At 35.3% G+C, this 21,323-nt stretch overlaps 2 protein-coding genes across 2 annotated transcripts; both read right to left on the bottom strand.

Moving 5' to 3' along the window:
• Nucleotides 1-342: 342 nt before the first annotated feature.
• Nucleotides 343-11,552, bottom strand: shisa10.1 (shisa family member 10, tandem duplicate 1). The gene is made up of 5 exons (XM_056448089.1): nt 11,250-11,552; nt 9,227-9,389; nt 8,845-8,972; nt 6,535-6,744; nt 343-1,676 (listed from the first exon to the last, which is right to left on the bottom strand). The coding sequence occupies exons 1-5, from the start codon at nt 11,308-11,310 to the stop codon at nt 1,468-1,470; spliced, it is 771 nt and encodes a 256-aa protein (XP_056304064.1). The 5' UTR covers nt 11,311-11,552; the 3' UTR covers nt 343-1,467.
• Nucleotides 11,553-13,927: 2,375 nt separating this feature from the next.
• shisa10.2 (shisa family member 10, tandem duplicate 2) lies at nt 13,928-20,114 on the bottom strand. The gene is made up of 5 exons (XM_056447948.1): nt 20,007-20,114; nt 19,095-19,248; nt 16,920-17,020; nt 16,661-16,840; nt 13,928-15,060 (listed from the first exon to the last, which is right to left on the bottom strand). The coding sequence occupies exons 1-5, from the start codon at nt 20,074-20,076 to the stop codon at nt 14,990-14,992; spliced, it is 576 nt and encodes a 191-aa protein (XP_056303923.1). The 5' UTR covers nt 20,077-20,114; the 3' UTR covers nt 13,928-14,989.
• Between the last annotated feature and the right edge of the window lie 1,209 nt (nt 20,115-21,323).

A 21,323-nucleotide genomic window follows, 5' to 3' on the forward strand; every position in this document is an offset into this window, starting at 1 on the left:
TCGATTAACTGAGCGCGTCTCCGCGGAGCGATACAAGAGACCAGAAAGTAGCGCCGGTTTCTGTTATCGCTCACGGTTGATGACGGCGGGTGAATATTCGAAAATATCACAGCTGAATGACAAATGAGAAATTATGCTAATGCTAACAAGACGACATGAGAACGACGTATACGCGACACTACATGGTATGTGCAGTAACATTATTTAACTAACATTACCAAATGTGTGTTTGACCCGAAGAAAATGACCTAACATAGTCAATACAACTGTTGTATTGAAAATTAACCGTTGTATTCATAGTAATAGTGTGGTCATATAAATCATTCAGTACACAAAAACGGCTACTAAACTAACCTTGGTTTATTTTCGTAAGCTCATACACATTTTAACTTCCTACGTTAGTAAAATATAAAATGGAAAGCTGAGTGAAATGTTATTTGTTAGCACCGAAATTAATTTTAAACTGGGTCCAGCACAATTTCTATTTATTTGCCATCAGTTGCAAACATGGAGATGCTTGAATACAAACATTTGAACAAAACACTGATTAGTAAGTAACATTAGTACAGTTAATAACTGAACGAGCACATGTCTAAAACATAACTCAATAGAAATGCAAGATTGTACAGAGTGATATAAATGATCTTTAACACAGTGTGTCGCCAGAGAGCTATACAAGTCAAACAACACCTTATAATTTCACCTTTTTTTGACCTGGAGTGATTTTATATATATATATATATATATATATATATTGTTGTTGTTGTCAAAAGCAAGTTTCACATTTGGCTTAGAATTAGACGTTTTTCCTCAGCTTTTCAGACCCACAATCAAAGAACTTTTAAGGTAAATTTATAAAACGTGTTGATGCCTCCTTTCCAATTGCAGCTCTACAACATACTCATTTCAAAATAGCATCTTCTCACTCCTCAAATCTGAACACACAGTGGCAATGTTGTAATTTAAGGTGTCCACTTACTTGCTGCATAAGCTGCATTAAATAAGGCATATTCTGGAAATCTTTGCATGAGAACACTGCTACAAACATTCGCAGAAACCTGAATTGTACGTAAACGGTGAAAACATTTAAACATGCTGGCATCGCTCAATTTAACCAACGGATAAAGTGTCAAGTTTGTGCAAATTCCCAGGATGAAACGAAGCTGACAAGATTTAAGGCGTATAGTAGAAAACAAACATATTTCCCTTTTTTTAGTAGAAGCAAAATCAGAATATGGCTTGGAGTCACAGATAATGGCCGGAAAAGATAAAAAATACATTTATATAAAATGAAGTGTAAAGAAAACATCGCTGGCACACAAGAAGAGTTTAAAGCTACAATGATAGCAGACACCATTTTCGTTTTCGACCTGACTGGAGGATTCTGTCCACAGTAGCTATACAATCACAATTGTAGTAGAACCTGCTCATGAAACTGCATAATCATGAACCATCCAGCATGAGGTTTTAGTAGCCGGGCTTTGGTGGCTCCACATAGGCGGGATTATAGGCTGGTTGAGTTGCACTGTAGTCTGTCGGGGGATGTTGTTGAGGGTAACCAGGCTGACCATAACCTGGTTGACCGTAACCAGGCTGAGCGGGTGGTTGCATGGGATATGAGGCCTGTCCTCCATCAAATGCAGCCTGACTGTAAGGAACAGGATATCCTGGGCCTCCTAGAAAGGAAGATTTACAGCTTCATTCTGACTCAATGATAGCCCCATCCTATTTTTTACTTAACAAATTTAAACCAAATTAAGTTAAAAAATACACAACACAGCTGAAAACAAACGTTAAGCATTTAATACACAAACGATGAATTAATTTGAGAAAATACCTATATAAAATCATGAAACATTTCCATTTTAAATGTTTTAAACTTTCTATTATTTTTCCCTTGATGAAACTTTAAACTCCATTTCAGACTATTAATAAAAACTACTGTAGTTAATACTAAAGCAACACTTTTCTGTTCAAAATGATTTTTAAAAATTCTTATGCTTTAATTTTTAAGACGTAAAGAATGTACAGTTTTAGTTCAATAATGCTGTTTTACATCCACTATTTTCAGGGGATTTTATGAAAAATACAAAATATAATCAAATTAGTTTCCAATCTGATCATTTCTGGCAGTGAACAATAAATTGTGACTTATTTCAGACTAGGGCTGGGCGATTTGGCCTAAATCAAAATCTCGATTAATTGAACATTTTAACTCGATTACGAATAATGAATGAATATTTATTTAATTTTTTGCCCTCATAGTTCACTGACAGGTTTTGTACAGTACATATGAGCACATATTACAAGTGAGAGATGTCTGAATGAAGGGTGCATTCCTTGATTTTAAAACAATATAAGGAAACACACTATGAATATTTATTAAACATCAATGTTGAACTACTGAAAACACTCGCTGCCTAAAACCAACAGACAATCTTGCTTATTAAAAAGTTAAACTTTTGGAAACAATTTTTTTTTTTTAATTTCATATTAAAAGCAGAAAATAAGCAGTGTAAAATAATATTTAAACGGTGCATTTCTTGTCTCTTCTGTAAACAAATATTTTAATGTAAAAAGTAATTTAAATGTAATGCAAAATACGCCGTCTCAAAGCATCTGTTGTGCAGCTTTCAATCATCACCAATATAGTGCAAAGTAAGGCTCAAGAATGGGTCCCATTGTCCTACTTGACCAGATGTGGCTGCAAAAGTATAAATCAGCCTTAACATTGTGGGGTCGCGTGAATCCACACACAGTAAAGTAATTGAAAAAATCGTCCTGGAAAAAATAGATTGATTATAGGTTCTGAATGTCAATTTCAATTACTTTTTGATTATTAGCCCAGCCCTATTTCAGACAATTTAACATTTTAAGTCATGTCCATGAATTTTTTATTGTGTTCACTAGGGGTTTAATGATACATTGTAATATCGAGATATCGCAATTAGGGTTGTTGCAATAACCATTAAATCATCTCACAATACTATACCAGCTGAAGTATCACGATACCAATAGTAATGCAACACTGTAATTGATAACTTAAATTATAAGGAAAATTTTCAGAAATACTATATTTTACATGTTATAATAGCTTTACATGAATTTAATTCATAATTGCATTATTGAAAAAAAGTATTATTTGCACTTTTCACCTAAGATTTATTCATTCTTTTTGTTTATTTTGTAGATAACTGACCAACAAAAAATAGATTAAAATAAAGATACAAATTATACCAAACGAAATTTGTTGCAAAAAGAGAATTTTTCCAACAAAATTAGGCTAAAAGAAGTGGTCAAAAAATTGTTTTCTGTTGCTATTTTGGGTTTTTCCATCTATTTTTTTCCCAGTCTTATCAGGTAACAAAGTAATTAAAAATGTCACTTTTTGAGTCGTTCTTTTTAAGAGGAGATTGCAGTTGTTGTAGCTACTAAATCATATTGACAGGAACAGAAATTAACCGATTCAGGTGTGCGTTTGAAATGTCAGAAAACTTGCAACTTTAAAGGGCTCCACAGACTATTCAAATAAAATGGTCTATTGTTGCACAAACGTGTGAACATTTTAGTGACTATCACATGCAACGTTATCTATTGTAGATAAACCATTAATGACGATACTACCATTTACAAACTACAGTGGCATTGGCTTTATTTTGGAGCCATATGATCGCGATACTACCAGAGTACCAGTAAACCGTGCAACCCTAATAGCAATCTAAAAATGTAAGCGATATGATCCTCAACATTGGGCTTGTTTTATCCAACGGTCTGCTTAGTGTATTTATGAGGTATAATGCAACCAAAAAATGTCAGTTCCATCTTCATTTACTATGTTAATGCATTACAAAATTACTTATATGTTGCGAAATTACTTATGAGCTGTGCTGACACTTGGGTTTATTTACCACAAAGAGGAAGCACCCATGAATATGTCATTATGTCACAAGATGCTCATAGTGCATACTTCAGTGTACATGCTCAGGTTGTGAATACCGGGTAATGCCGTTGTAAATAATGTTCAGCTTGTTGAGTAAAGCAATCGTTTTGCTTAAGACCTCAGCGTAACATCTGTAGCTACACAGGTAGCAATTAGAATTTGCATTAATTATTTTTTTTTTTTAATATCTAATACAGTTGGCATTAGGAATTCTCTGATCAATCGGCCGAGAACGGTATTGGCCGATAATCACATTTTATGACTTGATCGGTACTCGCTCATCTGGCCAATTACATGAATTGACAAAAGTGTTAGTTTATGTGTTTACAAGCAGAGGAAGTTGCATTTTAACTTCTTAAGTAGGGCTGTAATCTCGATTACAATAATGAACGATTATTTTATTTATTTAATGATTTTGCCCTTCCAGTTCACTGACAAGTTTTGTGCGGTAAACATGCTCACAAATTACAACTGAGAGATTTTTGAATGAAGGGTGCATTACTTGATTTAAAAATAATTGAAGTAAACACACACTATCTACTTTCCGTGATTATTTACATAACATCAACGCTGAACAACTAAAATTAAAACACATATTGCCTAAAAAGCGGCTTGCTGTGCCGCCACCCTAGTCACAGCTACCAAACCAACCAATCACAAAGCTTGTGCTATGTGTTGTTGGGATGTGTAAATACATTTTTTTGAGAGGTGCGTGGGTATACGAAGGCTGCGTCGGACCCTACGAGTGCGCAGGGTCACATGACTCCACACACGGTAGGAAAAGTAATTGAAAAAATTGACCTGGAAAAATTTGATCGATTATAGACTTTCAACATCGATTTTAATTACTTTTCAATAAAATCGCCCAGCCCTATTCTTAAGTTTCAAAAATGCAATCCAAACTTTTTCTTCTTTGAGACATGTTGAATTATTCTTCCATTATTTGCAATGTTTCCGAATTGCATTGTTAGTAATTTCTCTTACCAAATTTATCTGTTTAATTTATTATTTTCTGCAAAGCTGCTTCTGACCATGACGTGTCCACACTAAATGGTTACAAGAGACGTGTTTAAGGGATTATATGCAACATGCTTCATTTATTCTTTTAAGAAAGGAGAAAGCTCCACTTGAGTATCAAACTTGGAGGAAAAGTTATACGAGTTATTTAAAGCTTGAAGCATCAGAATCGGTACTTGGCATCAGCTGATTACCATGGCAAGGAATCGGTACTCGGTATCAGCTCCAAAAATCCTGATCTAGGCATCCCTAGTTGGCATCCTTTGATTAAGTGCTGGCACTTGACAAAGTGAAAGTGCAGTTTAAATCACACATTTTAGATGTATGATTATTAAAAGCATTGTAGATGATTTATTCTTTCATATAACAAACACATGAAGTTGTGTTTGCTTTTTGTCAATATTTAGTGAATGCCTGTATTCACAGCGCGAATATGTCTACAGTGTCAATATTAATACTCTGCATATCTTTGAATATAATAATAATAATAGTTCCTTGCATTTATATAGCACGTTTCTGGACACTCAAAGCCCTTTACATATCTTTTTGAGGGGAGGGGGGGGGGTCTCCTCATCCACCACCAGTGTGCAGCATCCACCTGGATGATGCGACGGCAGCCATGTCGCACAGCAGCTGATACAGAGTGATGAAGCCAATTATCATATGGGGATGGTTAGGAGGCCATAATGGACAGAGGCCAGTGGGCAAATTCGGCCAGGATGGCAGGGTTAAACCCCTACTCTTTTTAACGACGACAGACAGTCGGGACCTCGGTTTAACGTCTCATCCAAAAGACGGCGCTTACTGAGCAGTATAGAGTCCCCATCAATATACTGCGGTGCTCCCTGCTGGCCTCACTAACACCACTTCCGGCAGCAACCTAGCTTTCCCATGTGGTCTCCCATCCAGGTACTGACCAGGTGCAGCCCTGCTTAGCTTCAGTAGACGACTATGTGAGAGTTGCAGAGAGCTAGCTGCTACCTGATAATGACGAATGTCTGAAATGTCTAAAAGTAAAATTGGTTTATTTATAATATTTAGTCAATGACAGAGTGGAAGCATGTGCGTCAAACATATTCAACTTTAGAATTCTAAATGGTTGTATTCTGATGTCATCACTGCATTAAAACCCAGGATTAAAATCTATTAGAGTCCACAGGTCTATACTAAATTTAGCAATTTAACCAACTATAGGCACACATATTGTAATATCATTGTTTCATGTACATTTTGAGAAATAACAATAGAATACTAACACTAAACTCTTTTAGCATACAATCGAAACAATATTTTATCATGAGATGTGTAAATTCATACAGAAATAACCCAGTTTTGAACCATTCCAATGAAATGTATTAACAACCGAACCAAAAAAATGTTATTCAAAAATAACAGAACCACGTCTAAACTCTGTCATACTTTTGACTCACAAGTCATGGGACAAGAACAGATTGCAAAACTACTTAATGACACAATTACCCAACGCTGAGATTTGAGAATGTTGAGAAAAACGTCTTCATGCATATCTATATCCTTTAAATTGCCCAAAGCTGTGTAAAGTGTGTTTTTTATCTTACCAGCCTCCTGATATGGTGGAGGGGGTCCGGCAGCGTACGGCTGACCCTGATAAGGTGCTTTTGGCATTGGTGTCGCTCCATAACCTGGTGCACCACTGTAGCCCGACTGGGGTGGAATGGGCTGATAGGGTGGGTACTGACCACCCTGAACCGCCGGCTGCTGAGGGTACTGGGTGGTTACGACTGTGGTAGTTGTTGCTCCCATTACAGCTGGAGGGAAAAAAAGGCATTTAGAGCTGATGGTTTTACACGTATACGTGTAGGTCACAAGGGTTTGAGCATCTAAACATATCAGAAACTTAGAATGTGTCAGTGCTAATATTGTCTATCGTACATTTTTTACATTGATATTATAACAAAATAAGAGGCAGATTCAGAGCAAGGCCCATTTGATCATATGCAAGACTCTATTTAACAATAGACACAATGCAGCCTCAGATTACAGATTCATTGTCATTTTGCATATTTATACTTTGCTATTATCCTTCAAATCACTGTTTTACCAAATATAATTCAGCATTAGCTGCCAAAATTATTTTATTTTAATAAGGTGCGAGAATAAGTGTGCAGTTTAGTTTTAATACAAATATATTGAATGATGACTGAACCTTTTTATCCCTGATATTAACAATAGTTGTTTAAAGCATTAAAATAAAAACTTGCATCAAAGGCATTTAGACATGTAATTGTTTTGCCACTAGAGGGCATGTATTCACAACAAACAAAGGTTTAGATTGATAACGCAGTAATTATTAAATATTTTTTATTACATTAAAAATATGCAATCGAAAAAGAACACACTGGTACCATTTTGCTTTTTTACACTGAATAAAAAATGCCATGCCAGTAATATCCATGTCCACAATCAACCACTTCCTTCTGAGTATTAGAGGGATGTTTGTCAGACACATTGTTTATTTAGAGTTATTCATGAGATCGCATGTCCTCATCCTATGAGAAGATGCACTGCTTAATTATTCATGACAGCAGGTGTTGCTTTCTCGACAGACACCTTATTCAAGCTATAAAGAGACATGTTTATGTTTCAAAGCCTGTTTTTGCTTTTTAAGAGCTTTTGCGTGGCATAAATTCTCTGGACACCTTGAATACAAACTTTATTTGTTCCCTTTGTGACACTCTTCTTAATAGAACTAATAAAAAAGCTTGAAAAACATCACTAAATAAACATTATGCCACATCATGTTCTTAATTTGTGTTACATAAATATTGATATTATATTACCAAGCTCTAGATAAACCATATTGTTAAAAATGGTCAATTATATCTTAATTATAAAACTTGAACTTTAATAATGATACACCTGATGTTGACCGAAAATAAAACCAATCCACCCTATGAAGAAATGCTGCTCTGCAACCTCACTGACAACATACTTAGTCCGCTTTGTTATGGTTAACTAATAACATGCTATATTGAACTCAAGTCAAATTTTATAGCTAGCTGACATGGCACCTTGTTGAATTAATTTTATTTGATGTAATAAAAAATACGCTGAAAAACTTCTTAAAGGCACAGTGTACAAGAAGCTTTTTTTTTTTTAGGTACTCTGTCACTTTAAGAAGGGCACTACAATTACATTACCCGGATAGGGAAGCCAAACTTCACTTTTTCACTCTATTTAGAAATTAAATGTTGGTAATAGAAGTTAACAGGGAGACATGAGCTGTCTTGTGATGGTAGTTATTAACAGCAGCTTTTGCCAGAGCTATAGGCCTCTTCCTGTGGCTCTCGCCCCCTGTCTGTGATTGCTGTGGACTTTATGAGTCAGACTGGGTGGGGAAATCCCAGAATGCTTCAGAGTTCAGATTTTCCGGTCTGAGAAAATGGCAGTCCAGCATTTGTATCTTAGGTCAGAGAAAGTCTAAACACAACTTTTGTTCTCCGTTACCAAACAAAAAAAACACACCCGGCACATCTTTCAACCCCAAAAATCTAAATTAAGAAAGTTGGAAATCCTCATTCTAATTCTTCCCATTGCTTTTGATTATGAATAATATTATTATATTTATATTAGAATTAATTAATATAGTGTATCAGACTAATATAATAAAACTAAATGTTATTATAGTGAAGTTATTGATTTTCAGTGAAAACTACATTTGGTTTTATTTAAATCAGCACAAATAGTCAATGTATAAACTTTTATATAAATAACGTCCCAATGAACTCGTTTCTAATTAAATTGAGCTTGTAAATTTGATAAATACTTTTCCATCGGCTTCACATTTATTCACAATTTATTGCAATCTAATTTATTACACAATTTAATTGTGTGTGTGCGCAACTTACGTCTGGGTTTCCTGCACATTTTGTAGATGCAGCAGCAGGGACAAACACAGCAGACGATGAACACCATGATGAGGATCACAATCCCAGATATTGTCACTCCGACAACGATGGGTTTATTAAAATCATTGCTGAAGGACAGAGTAAAAAACACCACATTTTATTGATTCAAATAAACCTCAATCAGGATCCTATTTTAATATGCAAATAATTTTTGATCAAAACATGTAATAACTACTAATCTGTGGTAACAAGAATCAATGATTTTGGATTTAACAAAACTGAGGATCATAAATGGAAAACCATTGTTTTTAGTACATTAAGTCTAAATGTGCAGATGGTTTGATTTCGTCTGTGAAAGGTGGGTATATTCTATTATACTTACGAAAAAAAACAGTCGTCTTGTTGATCTTCTGTTAATTTACTCAGTGGATTAGAGCAGCAGTATCTGTCATCACAAGTCCCACAACAGAACTGTAAAAATCCACAATCAATGGACGACCTCATTTTACCACTGCTGGTAATGTAGGGCTTGCAGTCGTCATCGGCTAAACAATGGAAAAAGACAGAGACATGTGGCTTAAAATTATGCTTTTAAAGTGTTAGTAAGTCATAAGACTTTTATCCAACGTCAGACAACAAATGAAGGTTTTTTTAATGTAAATATATGTTATCCAATTAAAAGTCCATCCATTTAAAATGTTTTTGTATAAACACCTTTATCGGTGGGAAAACAAAATTAACTCATATATGCAGTTAAGCAAATAAAAAAAACTCAAGTTGGTATTTATGAGATTGTTTGACATATATATACTGTAGTATATTAATAGACTGTCAAAAGTGCCATAGTGTATGTAACATCCATTGTTCTTAAACTATAGATTACAGAAACTGACTTTTTATTTTATGCAAGAAAAATATGCATTATAAATATATGAATATACTGTTTATATAAATTGTATGCATAAGTTTACCAAAGCTTTTACCAAAGTATTTAAGGCCCTCATAAATATATTTGAAGGCCCCCTGGACTTATTTATCTCTTCAAAACTTATTTTAATCTGTTGACACTCCTAGTTTCTTTAATAAAAATGTTAGTAAACTAATCATTAAACAATATGTTGATGTATTTCCAACAGAACAGAATATTGAGAAGGGAACTAAAGCAAACTAAAAGGAAGAGGGACATGGTTAATATCAAACTGATGTCAGCAGAGAAAGTCAGAAAGGGATCAGACATTGATTGAAGATTACCAAAACAAACTTTTTTCCGTTGATTAACTTGCGCGGATTAATTGTTCAACTGCCAATGTGCGCTTTGATTCCACGCATACTTTAAAATATGAAAGTTTTAAAAAATATTATTTATTAGTTAGATTTTCAAAGTCAAATTTAAGAACTTCACAGATGCATTTTCAAACTTCGGCAAATTACAGATTTACATACATATACATACTTCGGCCTACATTACATCAGATGCTATTTGTTAAGAGTATTCTGTAGATTGAAATAACCTAAGGAACAATTTTGAAGGCATGTTTGTCCCAAGCCTAACATAGAATTACTGTCATTTACTCTCGATTATTACCTAATTACCAACAAATTGTTATGAAGGAAACACAGATACATTTTCAAGCACTTTAGCCAAAATCTAAGAACTTTTCAAACCTTACTTAAATATTTTCAGCACCCGTAAATACCCTGAATTCTTTTTACATGGCATATAAACTTCGAAGTATGCATTTATTACAAAACCAGCCATCACTTTCCATTCTATTTTTATGTAAAGATTCCTGGCTTAAAAATCAGACAATACTAAATAAAGATAAAAAAAATTTAATCTTAACGATTTTCTCGAGGCCCCCTTAAAAGACAGCTTAGGCCTCGAAGAGGGCCCCTGCCCCTGGTTGAGAACCACTTCTGTAAGGTGGGTTGCGTCACTTTTTGTGGGCAGATTTTAGACTCCTTGTATGATAAAAATTAGGAAATGTATCTTTAGATGTTTCACTTTAGTAAAGAATATCATTTAATTTTCACAAAACCCCTAACGGAATATCCTTTAGACAAGCAAACAAAATGTTTACTTACTAGGCAGCATTTACGAAAACAAAAAACGACCACTACTAAAAACAACCCTTAACACCAACATCAGGAAAACTCATAGGTGGCACATATGAAATGGAGAGGTTTTGTTTACGGATTTATCTAGAAATTAATACACTAAGTGCCAAAAAAACAAGCACGTTTTGCGGTTTTGACATGCCACCGCCAGTCATGTGCGTTTACCAGGGCAGGTCCAGCTGTGCACTAAATAATCATCTGTTTACGCGACATAAACAACATAACAAACGACATAAACAAGACTAAACGTGAAAAAAAGCAATTCTTTACATATATTATAGACTTACCGAGCGTCGCCGTGAATAAACCCGCAAACAGGAGCAGAAGACCCGGGACGGTGGACGCCATAGCGTTGCTCTCACCCGTTCAGTCCGGCTGGTGTAATCGGAGAAGAAAAGACGCCCACAGCCTGAAGAAAACAGCCCTGTCCTGCTTTATCTTACTGGTTTACCTCTTGCCCGCAACACTTCCTACGCTGTGACGTCAAGACCACAATCACGAGCTAAAACGTTTTCGACTGAAACTGGTAATAAAACGATGCAAAAGTAGGTTATGATGTTGGGTTGACAACAATAGGAATGAATATGGCTGATTGAACCGGAAATCGGTCACAATGCGGATCTCCCATAAAATTGCCCTCCCAACCGGGAGCTTTTGAGAGAATCGAAAACGAAACAAACTCTAGAATTGTGTAATAATATAGAAGTACACTTATACTTACTGACACTCAGCCCAAACTTTAACGTTTCAGGAATTACGTGTGAAATGTTGCCTAAAGAACTTTGATTTTTCAATCTCAGAGTACTTTTTGCAACTTGACTGACCCAATAAGCCTTTCATTGTCTGATGATTGTGCCTTTAGTTTAGAAAGAGGCCTATTGTTGTTTTTTTGTGCGTTTCATAATACTAAAGATTTGAATGCGTGTTAAAGACTGTTTTCAGAACACACTACAGAAAAAAATACTGATTTCAAAACATTTCAGTAACCATATAAGTTATGATTTTACATTTTATTAGTTTATATACACTCACCAGCCAATTTATTAGGTATACCTCACTAGTACCGTGTTGGACCGCCTTTTGCCTTCAGAACTGCCTTAATCCTTCGTGGCATAGATTCAACAAGGTACTGGAAATATTCCTCTGAGATTTTGGTCCTTATCCTTATGCAGATTTTTCGGCTGCACATCCATGATGTGAATCTCCCATTCCACCACATCCCAAAGGTGCTCTATTGGATAGAGATCTGGTGACTGTGAAGGCCATATGAGTACAGTGAACTCATTGTCATGTTTAGTCTGAGATGATTCGCGCTTTATGACATGGCGCATTATCCTGCTGGAAGTAGCCAGGATGGATTAATGCTTTCATGTTATTGACTCTGACCCTACCATCGCAGTAGAAATTGAGACTCATCTGACCGGGCAATGTTTTTCCAATCTTCTATTGTCCAGTTTTGGTGAGCCTGTGCGAATTGGAGCGTCAGTTTCCTGTTTTTAGCTGACAGGAGTGGCACCCGGTGTGATCTTTTGCTGCTGTAGCCCATCTGCCTCAAGGTTGGACATGTTGTGTGTTCAGAGATGCTCTTCTGCATATCTCGGTTGTAACGAGTGGTTATTTGAGTTACTGTTGCCTTTCTATCATCTGGAACCAGTCTGGCCATTCTCCTCTGACCTCTGGCATCAACAAGGCATTTGTTCTTACAGAACTGCCGCTCACTGGATATTTTCTTTTTCAGACCATTCTCTTTAAACCCTATATATGGTTGCTCTGTCCTCTAAATAAAGAGGGCATGTTTAAAAACACTTTAAAATGGTATGTCTTTAGCAAAATTCACTTCATTTAGATGGTCCCTGGGAATAAGGTTCTTGTAAAGTAAAAATAAAATCTTAATGCAAATTTAAAACAGATTTTTTATAATGTCAACTATTAAGTGCAGATTCATTACATTAGCTCAGCCCTAAAATCGTATGCAAGGCTAACTCTAGAGTCAGCCTACTCAGTCTGACTGAACTAACTCTATTCATCTGATCTGAAACTGTAAACCCAGAGTTTCCCATCTGAAAGTCAACTCAAGAGTTTAAGTTGAACCTCCTTATTGAGACGAGCCCTGTAGATTAGGGTTACATGTACAAAATGTAAAAGTGCAAATAAAGCCCTGTAAAAGCCTTATTTGCACTTTACACTGTATTTTGTGTCTCAATGGTAGGTCAAAATATGACAGTGTTCACAGACACCCACTTAGCCATGAGCCAAATAGGAAATAGGAAACAGGAAACACGTCATGCAGAAAACAGGTTAGGTGCAAAGACCACAAGTTTGGGTATATACAGACTTCATTTACACCCTAAACAAGAACAACTGAGGCTGCTTGAACGCTTTTAGTTCATATGCTAACAGAAGCACCAAATGTAGTATGTCCACGTTACATTAATAATATGCATCCATATCAAGTGTGCTGATTTGTAAAGATGTATAGTCTCAGACGGTATATGATTTTGAGCGACCATATTTAAAAACGTTTCCCTATCAGAGACAACTGAGCCAATTGGAGTAGTTATGGGTGGAGCTACATACGTAGCCCTCCCCTCTTCTTTTGGCGGCAGCTTTTGTCACACAAGTTATGAATTGCTTTTGAGAGTACTGTCAAATTAAAATACACAATTAGGGCTTCATATATAGTAGTAAGGATCCCACGGGCTTACATTGACTGTTGGTAACGAATTAGCCATGGATTTATTACAGTAAAATTGTAGTAACCATGTTTTTTTTAGCATAGTGTTTACTATAAATACCATGGTTAAACTATAGTTAGTGAAGCAAAATCATGGTTATATTGTGGTGTACCATAGTTTAACGACACCAAACATGTTAGGAAGTAGTTTCTCTCACAATAAATATGTTACATCTTGATGCAATGAGGATTGGACTATGAAAAATTAAGACTAATATATGATTTGTAGAATCGTATTCAAAACATTTATTCAACATTAAAACAATAAAAAAACAATGTGTTACATTAAGTAAAATTGTACAAATTCTTACAGTTAGATAAAAAACAATACAAACACTAGGCATCGTTTCTTATTTCTTTCAGAAACATTCAAATGGTGTACATTCATAAAACATACCTTAAATCAGTGTTTCCCAACCCTGTTTCTGGAGGCACACCAACAGTACATATTTTGGATGTCTCCCTTTTCTGACCCATTAACTTCAGGTTTTGGAGTCTCTTCTGATGTTATGATAAGATGATTCAGGTGTGTTTGATTAGGGAGAGGTTGAAAATGTGGACTGTTGGTGTGCCTTCAGGAACAGGGTTGGGAAACACTGCCTTAAATGTCCTGTTTTTCACTGGTTTGTTCTTTTTTTTGAGCCATGCATGTTTCACATCTCTCACACATAGCGAGGCAGAGATTAAGCTCTTCAGTATAAATCACCAGTTAAATGTACAAGAGTTGTAACCGATATAACCCACATAATAACCTGAAATAATAAAGCTAAAAAAGGAACTGGAACAAACTGTACAGAAACAGGTGGTTCTTAAACTCTTAAAGTTTGCTTTTCATTTGCTAAATGCATTTGAATATTGTAAGCTGCTTAATTATTCAAATCTAACTTTATTTTATAAAAAAACTCTAAACATGTTTTAATATAATCCCAGATCCTGCTAATTGAAATAATAAAATCATACGTTTTCTTACAAAAGTGAATGTTAACTTGTTCAATGTTTCAGTATCTTTGTTATATGATACAGTTTAACACAACACTGTTCAAACACTCAACATCACTCAGAAACTGCTAGTAAATTTCACAATTAAAAAGAAAGTAGTAACACATTGAATTAAATGTTAAATTTTCAAGCCAAAGGCTAAACTGAAATGGTGTGTTCTTGTAAAGCTTAGTCAAATACTAGTCGTCACCTAATTATTTAATTTTTTTATGCACCGTGTTGCACTGTTTTCCTGTCATGCAATGTGCATCAACCTTCAGACTTCGAAAGAGATGTGACAGACGTGTGTGGTTTTTAGAAACCTGTTTTTGCTGGCTGTGTGTAGGCAGGGTTGTAGGCCTGAACAGTAGGATATTCAGGGCTCACTGAAACCACAAACAGACACTTATTACTTTTGGCATACTTTATACAAAACATCTATCACACAAATAAGCAGTAAAACCAATCATATCTGCTTGCTGGAGAAAGTATCAACACACTGTAAAATTGGCTGTGATTTCATCTTCCCTTGACATTGACACTACTATGGTTCTTTTTAGTTCTTTTGTTTGTGTAACACAGTAGGAGTGGGCAATACTGAAAAATTTGGTATCGATATGATACTAACCCGGCAGCCACACAAAATCATAAGACGTTAATATTAGATTAGATTCAGGTCATGACGTCAGGTGACCAAAATTCAATGTCTAGCCAGCGTCTAAGGACAACGTAATTTTGACATCCAATAACGACGTCAAATTACGTTGATATTTGGTTGATCTTAGGTTAGGTTGAAAGTGACCAAAATCCAACGTCTGATGGATGTCATAGTGGTAACGTCCACACAACCTAGCATGATTAGATGTTGATATTTGGTTGATTTTAGGTTGAACATTGGACATTGACGCCGGCCTGACGTTAACCCGATTTTTATTTCCAAACAAAATCCAACATCCCCACGACGTTGGGGTATGTTGGAGGTACAACGTCAATATGACGTCATGTTGACGTCCTGTGCCTGCAGTTAAGTAAATACAGGGCCAGTATCGCCGATATTGATATCAGTACCGATACCAATGTTGGTATTGATACTATTGATGTTACTGTCGATTGACCCCTATAACAAATTATATGATGATTATTATCACTCTAAATTAATTAAGAGTATTTTACTATAAAAATGAGAAATTTCTTTTACAGTTTATATAGTATTTTTAAATAGTAATGTTGTCAACCACAGCTGTCGTTTACCGCTACAGATTTTTTTACAGTGCATTTTTACTTAAACCAGTTCTCTGTATTTTTGTCTTTTTTTTTTTCATTTTAATAGTCAAATGTTAGTAAAGTAAAAAAAAAACAACATTTGAATTTAACCTAAAACCTTGAATTTTTTTTTTAAAGATTTATTTTTGGCCTTTTTGCCTTTATTAGATAGGACAGTAATGAGACAGGAAGCGAAGTTGGAGAGAAAGAGAGGGGGGGTGGGGTTGGGAAATGTCCTCGAGCCGGGATTCGAACTCGGGAAACCCTGATGTGCTACTGCACCATATGTCGGCGCACTAACCACTAGACTATTGCGCCGACTGAAACCTTGAATCTAAAATGAAACTCATAGCTTATGATTTACAACTCACATATGAGTGTGATTCACTCACGTACAAAATAAAACAACTTTGGTCAACAGTTTCTTCAGTTAAGGGCGCACAAAAATATTCTCGTAGCTTCAAAAAATAACCGTTAAACCACAGAAGACACGTGAACAGTTTTGACAAATTTTTTTGTTCCTTTCTTAACTTGGGATCCTTGCTTTTTATGGAAGGTCAGAGAGCTCTTGGATTTCATCTAAAATATCTTACGTTGTGTTTCAAATACAAGTCTTACAAGTTTTAAACTACATGAGGGTGAGTAATAAATCATTTAATAACACAATTTTCATTTCTGGGTTAAATAACCTATTAATACTTAGTGGAAAAGAAGTCTACTTACTGGCTGTGTTATATGGGACAGGTGCAGACAGCTGGGGTGGATATGGTCCCAATTGCGCAGGCTGAACGCTGTAACCTGGTTGAGTCGGCACAGGCTGGTATGCTGGATTCTGAATGGCAGGCTGCTGCTGTACTAACTGTGTTGTATTCATGACTGTAGTTACATGTGCTCCTGCCACAGCTGTTGGAAAAACAAGACTGCGTCATTTCATTTTTAAATTTTTACTATACCATATTTACTTTAACATGGTAACACTTACGTCTGGTCCTTCTGCACATCCTGCAGACGAAGCAGCAGACGATGATCCCAATGATGGTGATCACAACTCCCACGATTAAGGCAATGACAATATCACTATTGCTGTTGGACAGACGTGTAAATATATGAATTAGAAACACCCTTTGGTATGTTATAGTATTTATATAATCTTCATTTGTATTTTTTTAATTTATAAATGATTGTACATGACAGTTTAACATATTTATTTTCCAGACACTAAAAAATAATTAGTTTTCACTTTTACTTTAAAAATGATGTGTGAATCAAATTTGACACAGAAAAAAACTGAAACTGAATCAAGTTATTTAGTGTGTTTTTTTGATATAAACAAAGATTAGAATTTGTTTAAAAAAAAAATATACAGATTTAGTTATATACATACATAAACATTAACCGGCTACTTTATTAGGTACAACTGTCCATCTGTCTAAACGCACATTTCTAATCAGCCAATCACATGGCAGCAACTCAATGCATTTAGGCATGTAGACATGATCAAGACGATCTGCTGCAGTTCATACAGAGCATCAGAATGGGGAAGAAAGGTGATTTAAGGGACTTTGAACGTCACATAGTTGTTGGTGGGCTGGTCTGAGTATTTCAGAAACTGCTGATCTACTGAGATTTTCATGCAGAATCATCTCTAGGGTTTACAAAGAATGGTCTTAAAAAGAGAAAATATCCAGGGAGCGGCAGTTCTGTGGGTGCAAATGCCTTGTTGATGCCAGAGGAGAATGGCCAGACTAGTTCCAGCTGATAGAAAGGCAACAGTAACTCAAATAACCACTCGTTACAACCAAGGTATGCAGAAGAGCATCTTTGAACGCACAACACGTCCAACCTTGAGGCAGATGGCCTACAGCAGCAAAAGACCACACCAGGTGCCACTCCTGTCAGCTAAGAACAGGAAACTGAGGCTACAATTCACACAGGCTCACCAAAACTGGACAATAGAAGATTAGAAAAACATCTGGTCTGATGAGTCTCGATTTCTGCTGCGACATTCGAATGGTAGGGTCAGAATTTTGTGTCAACAACATTAAAGCATGAATCTATCCTGCCTCGTATCAACAGTTGGTAGTGGTGGTGTAATGGTGTGGGGGATATTTTCTTGGCACACTTTGAGCCCATTAGTACCAATTACTGAGTATCGTTGCTGACCATGTCCATCCCTTTATGACCACAGTGTACCCATCTTCTGATGGCTACTTCCAGCAGGATAACACACCATGTCATAAAGTGTGGATCATCTCCAACCGGTTTCTTGAACATGACAACGAGTTCACTGTACTCATATGGCCTCCACAATCACCAGAGCTCAATCCAATAGAGCACCTTTGGGATGTAGTGAAACGAGAGATTGGCATCATGGATGTGCAGCCGACAAATCTGCAGCAACTGCATGATGCAATCATATCAATATGGAACAAAATCTCTGAGGAATATTTCCAGTACCTTGTTAAATCTATGCCACAAAAGATTAAGGCAGTTCTGAAGGCAAAAGGGGGTCCAACCCGGTACTAATAAGATATACCTAATAAAGTGGCCCGTGAGTGTGTGTTTATACATGTGTGTGTATAAAAACTTAATTGTATTACTATTTACTTAATTATATTAGCATATAAACATAAGTTCTTATTTAAAAAGGTTTGCAGGTTGTGCCTTGTCTTGTTTTATGCACCACATTATTTTCCACCTACAAAAATGTAACTTGTGTCATGCTACTTTTCTTTTTGTCTTAAAAAACAAGAATTACATTTTTTGGTCTTTAAAATTAATCCTATGGCTTTTTCAACTACAGTTTATTCTTTGATGTTTAAGTCATCTACTGGGGGAAGTTCATCTGCAAACTGCAGCTCAGTAAAAACAACCACAACCTCTCTCTGAGGGGAGCAAGAGCAGAAAACAAAACCTCAATTTATGCCCTACATACAAAAACAATAAGGTATCAAAACTGCCACACGCGACAAATTTCACCTGAAATCATATGTATGAGGGAGAAAATTACAAAGGGTTGAAGTAAAAATTGTCCTTTTTGAAACATGTAAAACACAATGGACCACAAGATTTAATTTTTAATTAAATATTATTATTAATTTTTAATATTTAACTTTTATCAGCCAAAACAGACGTTTGTATTTTTCAAATTTCTTACAAGTTGCAGAAGAATTGTTCACTTTCAGTAAACTGCAGCGATGGTAAGGGGCAGCAGTATCTGAATTCACAACTCCCACAGCAATAAAGACCTAAGCAGTTGATCGTGTCCTTGAGCTTGTTATCTTTTGTGAGGTAGCTGTAACAGTAGTCACCTAAACATGAAAAAGCACATGAGAAACATGAGGCATGGTATGACAGATAAACAAGTGACAATGTAGACCAGGATTAAATTAAAGTCACAATGAGATCAGAATTAATGTATTTTAATATTCATATAGTGGTGCTGGTTATAAACAATGTATCTGTGCACTTCATTATTTTGTAAATATTCATTTACCCTCAGAATCTCCAAAATCGTCTCCATTTCATCGCAACTAAGTTTCGAGCTAGGATATGTTGATCTAGGTTTTGTCTGAAAAGGGTTTTTTATTATAACATTGATTGTGATTCTAAACTGCAGTAGTTTGTTCTACGTTTTTGTCATAATTCACTTCAAAGGGCTCATGCTAGTAAATTGCATAACAAAATTAAACATTACTTACCGTTATCAGATCAATAATTCATACATTTGGAGAATTCTAATCCTCCTCAACCTCAAATGAAGTGTTAAAGTGCTAAATATAAATCTCAATTTAGAAAAACAAGATTATATTAAAAAGCAGGTTTATTGTCAAATTAAATCCAGGATCGAAGTCTTCTTCAATTATTATTATTATTATTGAATAGTTGATTTAATCTAGATTAAAACTTAATCTTGTTAGTGGTACCTACTTCGAGAAAACAAAAAGTACTTCGCACAATATGAACGCCACAACAAAAAGAAAAACGTTAGCTGACATCAAATGCTATTTAAATTAGTTTTGTACTCTGCAGGAAATCATCTGTAAATCAAACAAACATAGTTACTTACCAGTTGTTGTCTTAAATAAACCTGAAGACATGAGCAGAAGAATCGCAAAGGTGGAGGCCATGGCAAACATCTTCCTCGTCAATATCTTCCTACTTTCTGAAGATGTTTTTACAGTGTTAACAAAGCCCACCCAATTCCGGTGAATATAAATCTGGCAGATGGCCATATGACCAACCCCTCGCACCATCTCTTTTTTTTTTCCATCATCAACTGCACAATTTGGGTGAAACAAAAGTGAAACTCAAGAAATCTTGAGAGAAAGCAAAAAAAAGAAGAAAAAAAAAATCTACCAGGGTTAGGCATTAAACGTTCTATGAATATATGAATTGTTCAAAAAACACATTTTATGCTAGTCTTAGAAAGCTAGACTTTAAAGTTCCCCAGTGAATGGTAGTTGATAGAATAATATCCAAAAGTTAGTTATTTGTAATGTTTTTGTTGTCAATAAGGAGCATTATGGAATTGGGGCCAAAATTGTTTGAATTTCTGACAGATCTGATAGTGTCATCTGTCTGCCTCCAAATTAAAATTGTTTTAAGTTTTTATTTTTTTTTTCAGAAGAAAAATTACTTAAATCTTTTTATGCTGGCTCTTTTCTATGTTTTATAAAACACTATTAATCAATTTAATTGTTTGTTAAACAAATAAACGTGAAAAAGTGCAACTTGAAGTTCATTACAGAGCATTTTAGGGGTTTCAAACATTTTCTGAATGCTTTTTTTTATTATTTTATTTTAATAGTGCATTTCGCAATTTAATCCATACAGATATTTTATCAGTAAGACTATCGGTAAGGTATACGGCTAAAACAACTACAACAAAATGTTATTATGTAACCGTCAGTCTTTCACATGCTTAACTATAACAAGTTTTAGATTAAATTTAGATTAAATTTAAAACGCAGCTTTTTGCGTACTTCACAATCTCCCGTATTCAATTCATCTTTATTTCTATAGCGCTTTTACAATGTAGATTGTGTCAAAGCAGTTTAACATAGAAGTTCTAGTAAATTGAACCTGTCAGTCCAGTTTTCAGAGTTGAAGTTCAGTTTAGCTCAGTTCCGTGTGGTTTAATTTTCACTGCTGAAAGTTCAAACACTGACATTGTTGTTAAACATTCACGTTCTCGTTATGTCGAAGATTATTTTATGCACCATTTTGGACTCTTGGGTTTCACAAACTGACTTTAAATTTAAGTATATTGCTCATCGATGTAAGAGCAGTATATGGCATGTTTTGACATTACTAAAGAACTTGTAATCATAGCTGTCGTAGATTAAAAAACAAGGCTGTGTGTATTAATAACAAATATATAAAC

This window comes from Danio aesculapii, chromosome 22 (assembly GCF_903798145.1).
Source record: "Danio aesculapii chromosome 22, fDanAes4.1, whole genome shotgun sequence".
Classification (NCBI taxonomy): Eukaryota; Metazoa; Chordata; class Actinopteri; order Cypriniformes; family Danionidae; genus Danio; species Danio aesculapii.

What these genes read in the sequence shown, in the direction of transcription:
- shisa10.1 (XM_056448089.1), bottom strand. Translation starts at nt 11,310, where the DNA reads ATGGCGTCCACCGTCCCGGGTCTTCTGCTCCTGTTTGCGGGTTTATTC. An exon ending in TTTATTCACGGCGACGCTCG is followed by an intron (nt 9,390 to 11,249) that starts GTAAGTCTATAA and finishes TCCATTGTTTAG; the next exon opens with CCGATGACGACTGCAAGCCC. An exon ending in TCCACCATATCAGGAGGCTG is followed by an intron (nt 1,677 to 6,534) that starts GTAAGATAAAAA and finishes CTTCCTTTCTAG; the next exon opens with GAGGCCCAGGATATCCTGTT.
- shisa10.2 (XM_056447948.1), bottom strand. Translation starts at nt 20,076, where the DNA reads ATGTTTGCCATGGCCTCCACCTTTGCGATTCTTCTGCTCATGTCTTCA. An exon ending in GATGTGCAGAAGGACCAGAC is followed by an intron (nt 16,841 to 16,919) that starts GTAAGTGTTACC and finishes TTTTTCCAACAG; the next exon opens with CTGTGGCAGGAGCACATGTA. An exon ending in TGTCCCATATAACACAGCCA is followed by an intron (nt 15,061 to 16,660) that starts GTAAGTAGACTT and finishes TTGTGGTTTCAG; the next exon opens with TGAGCCCTGAATATCCTACT.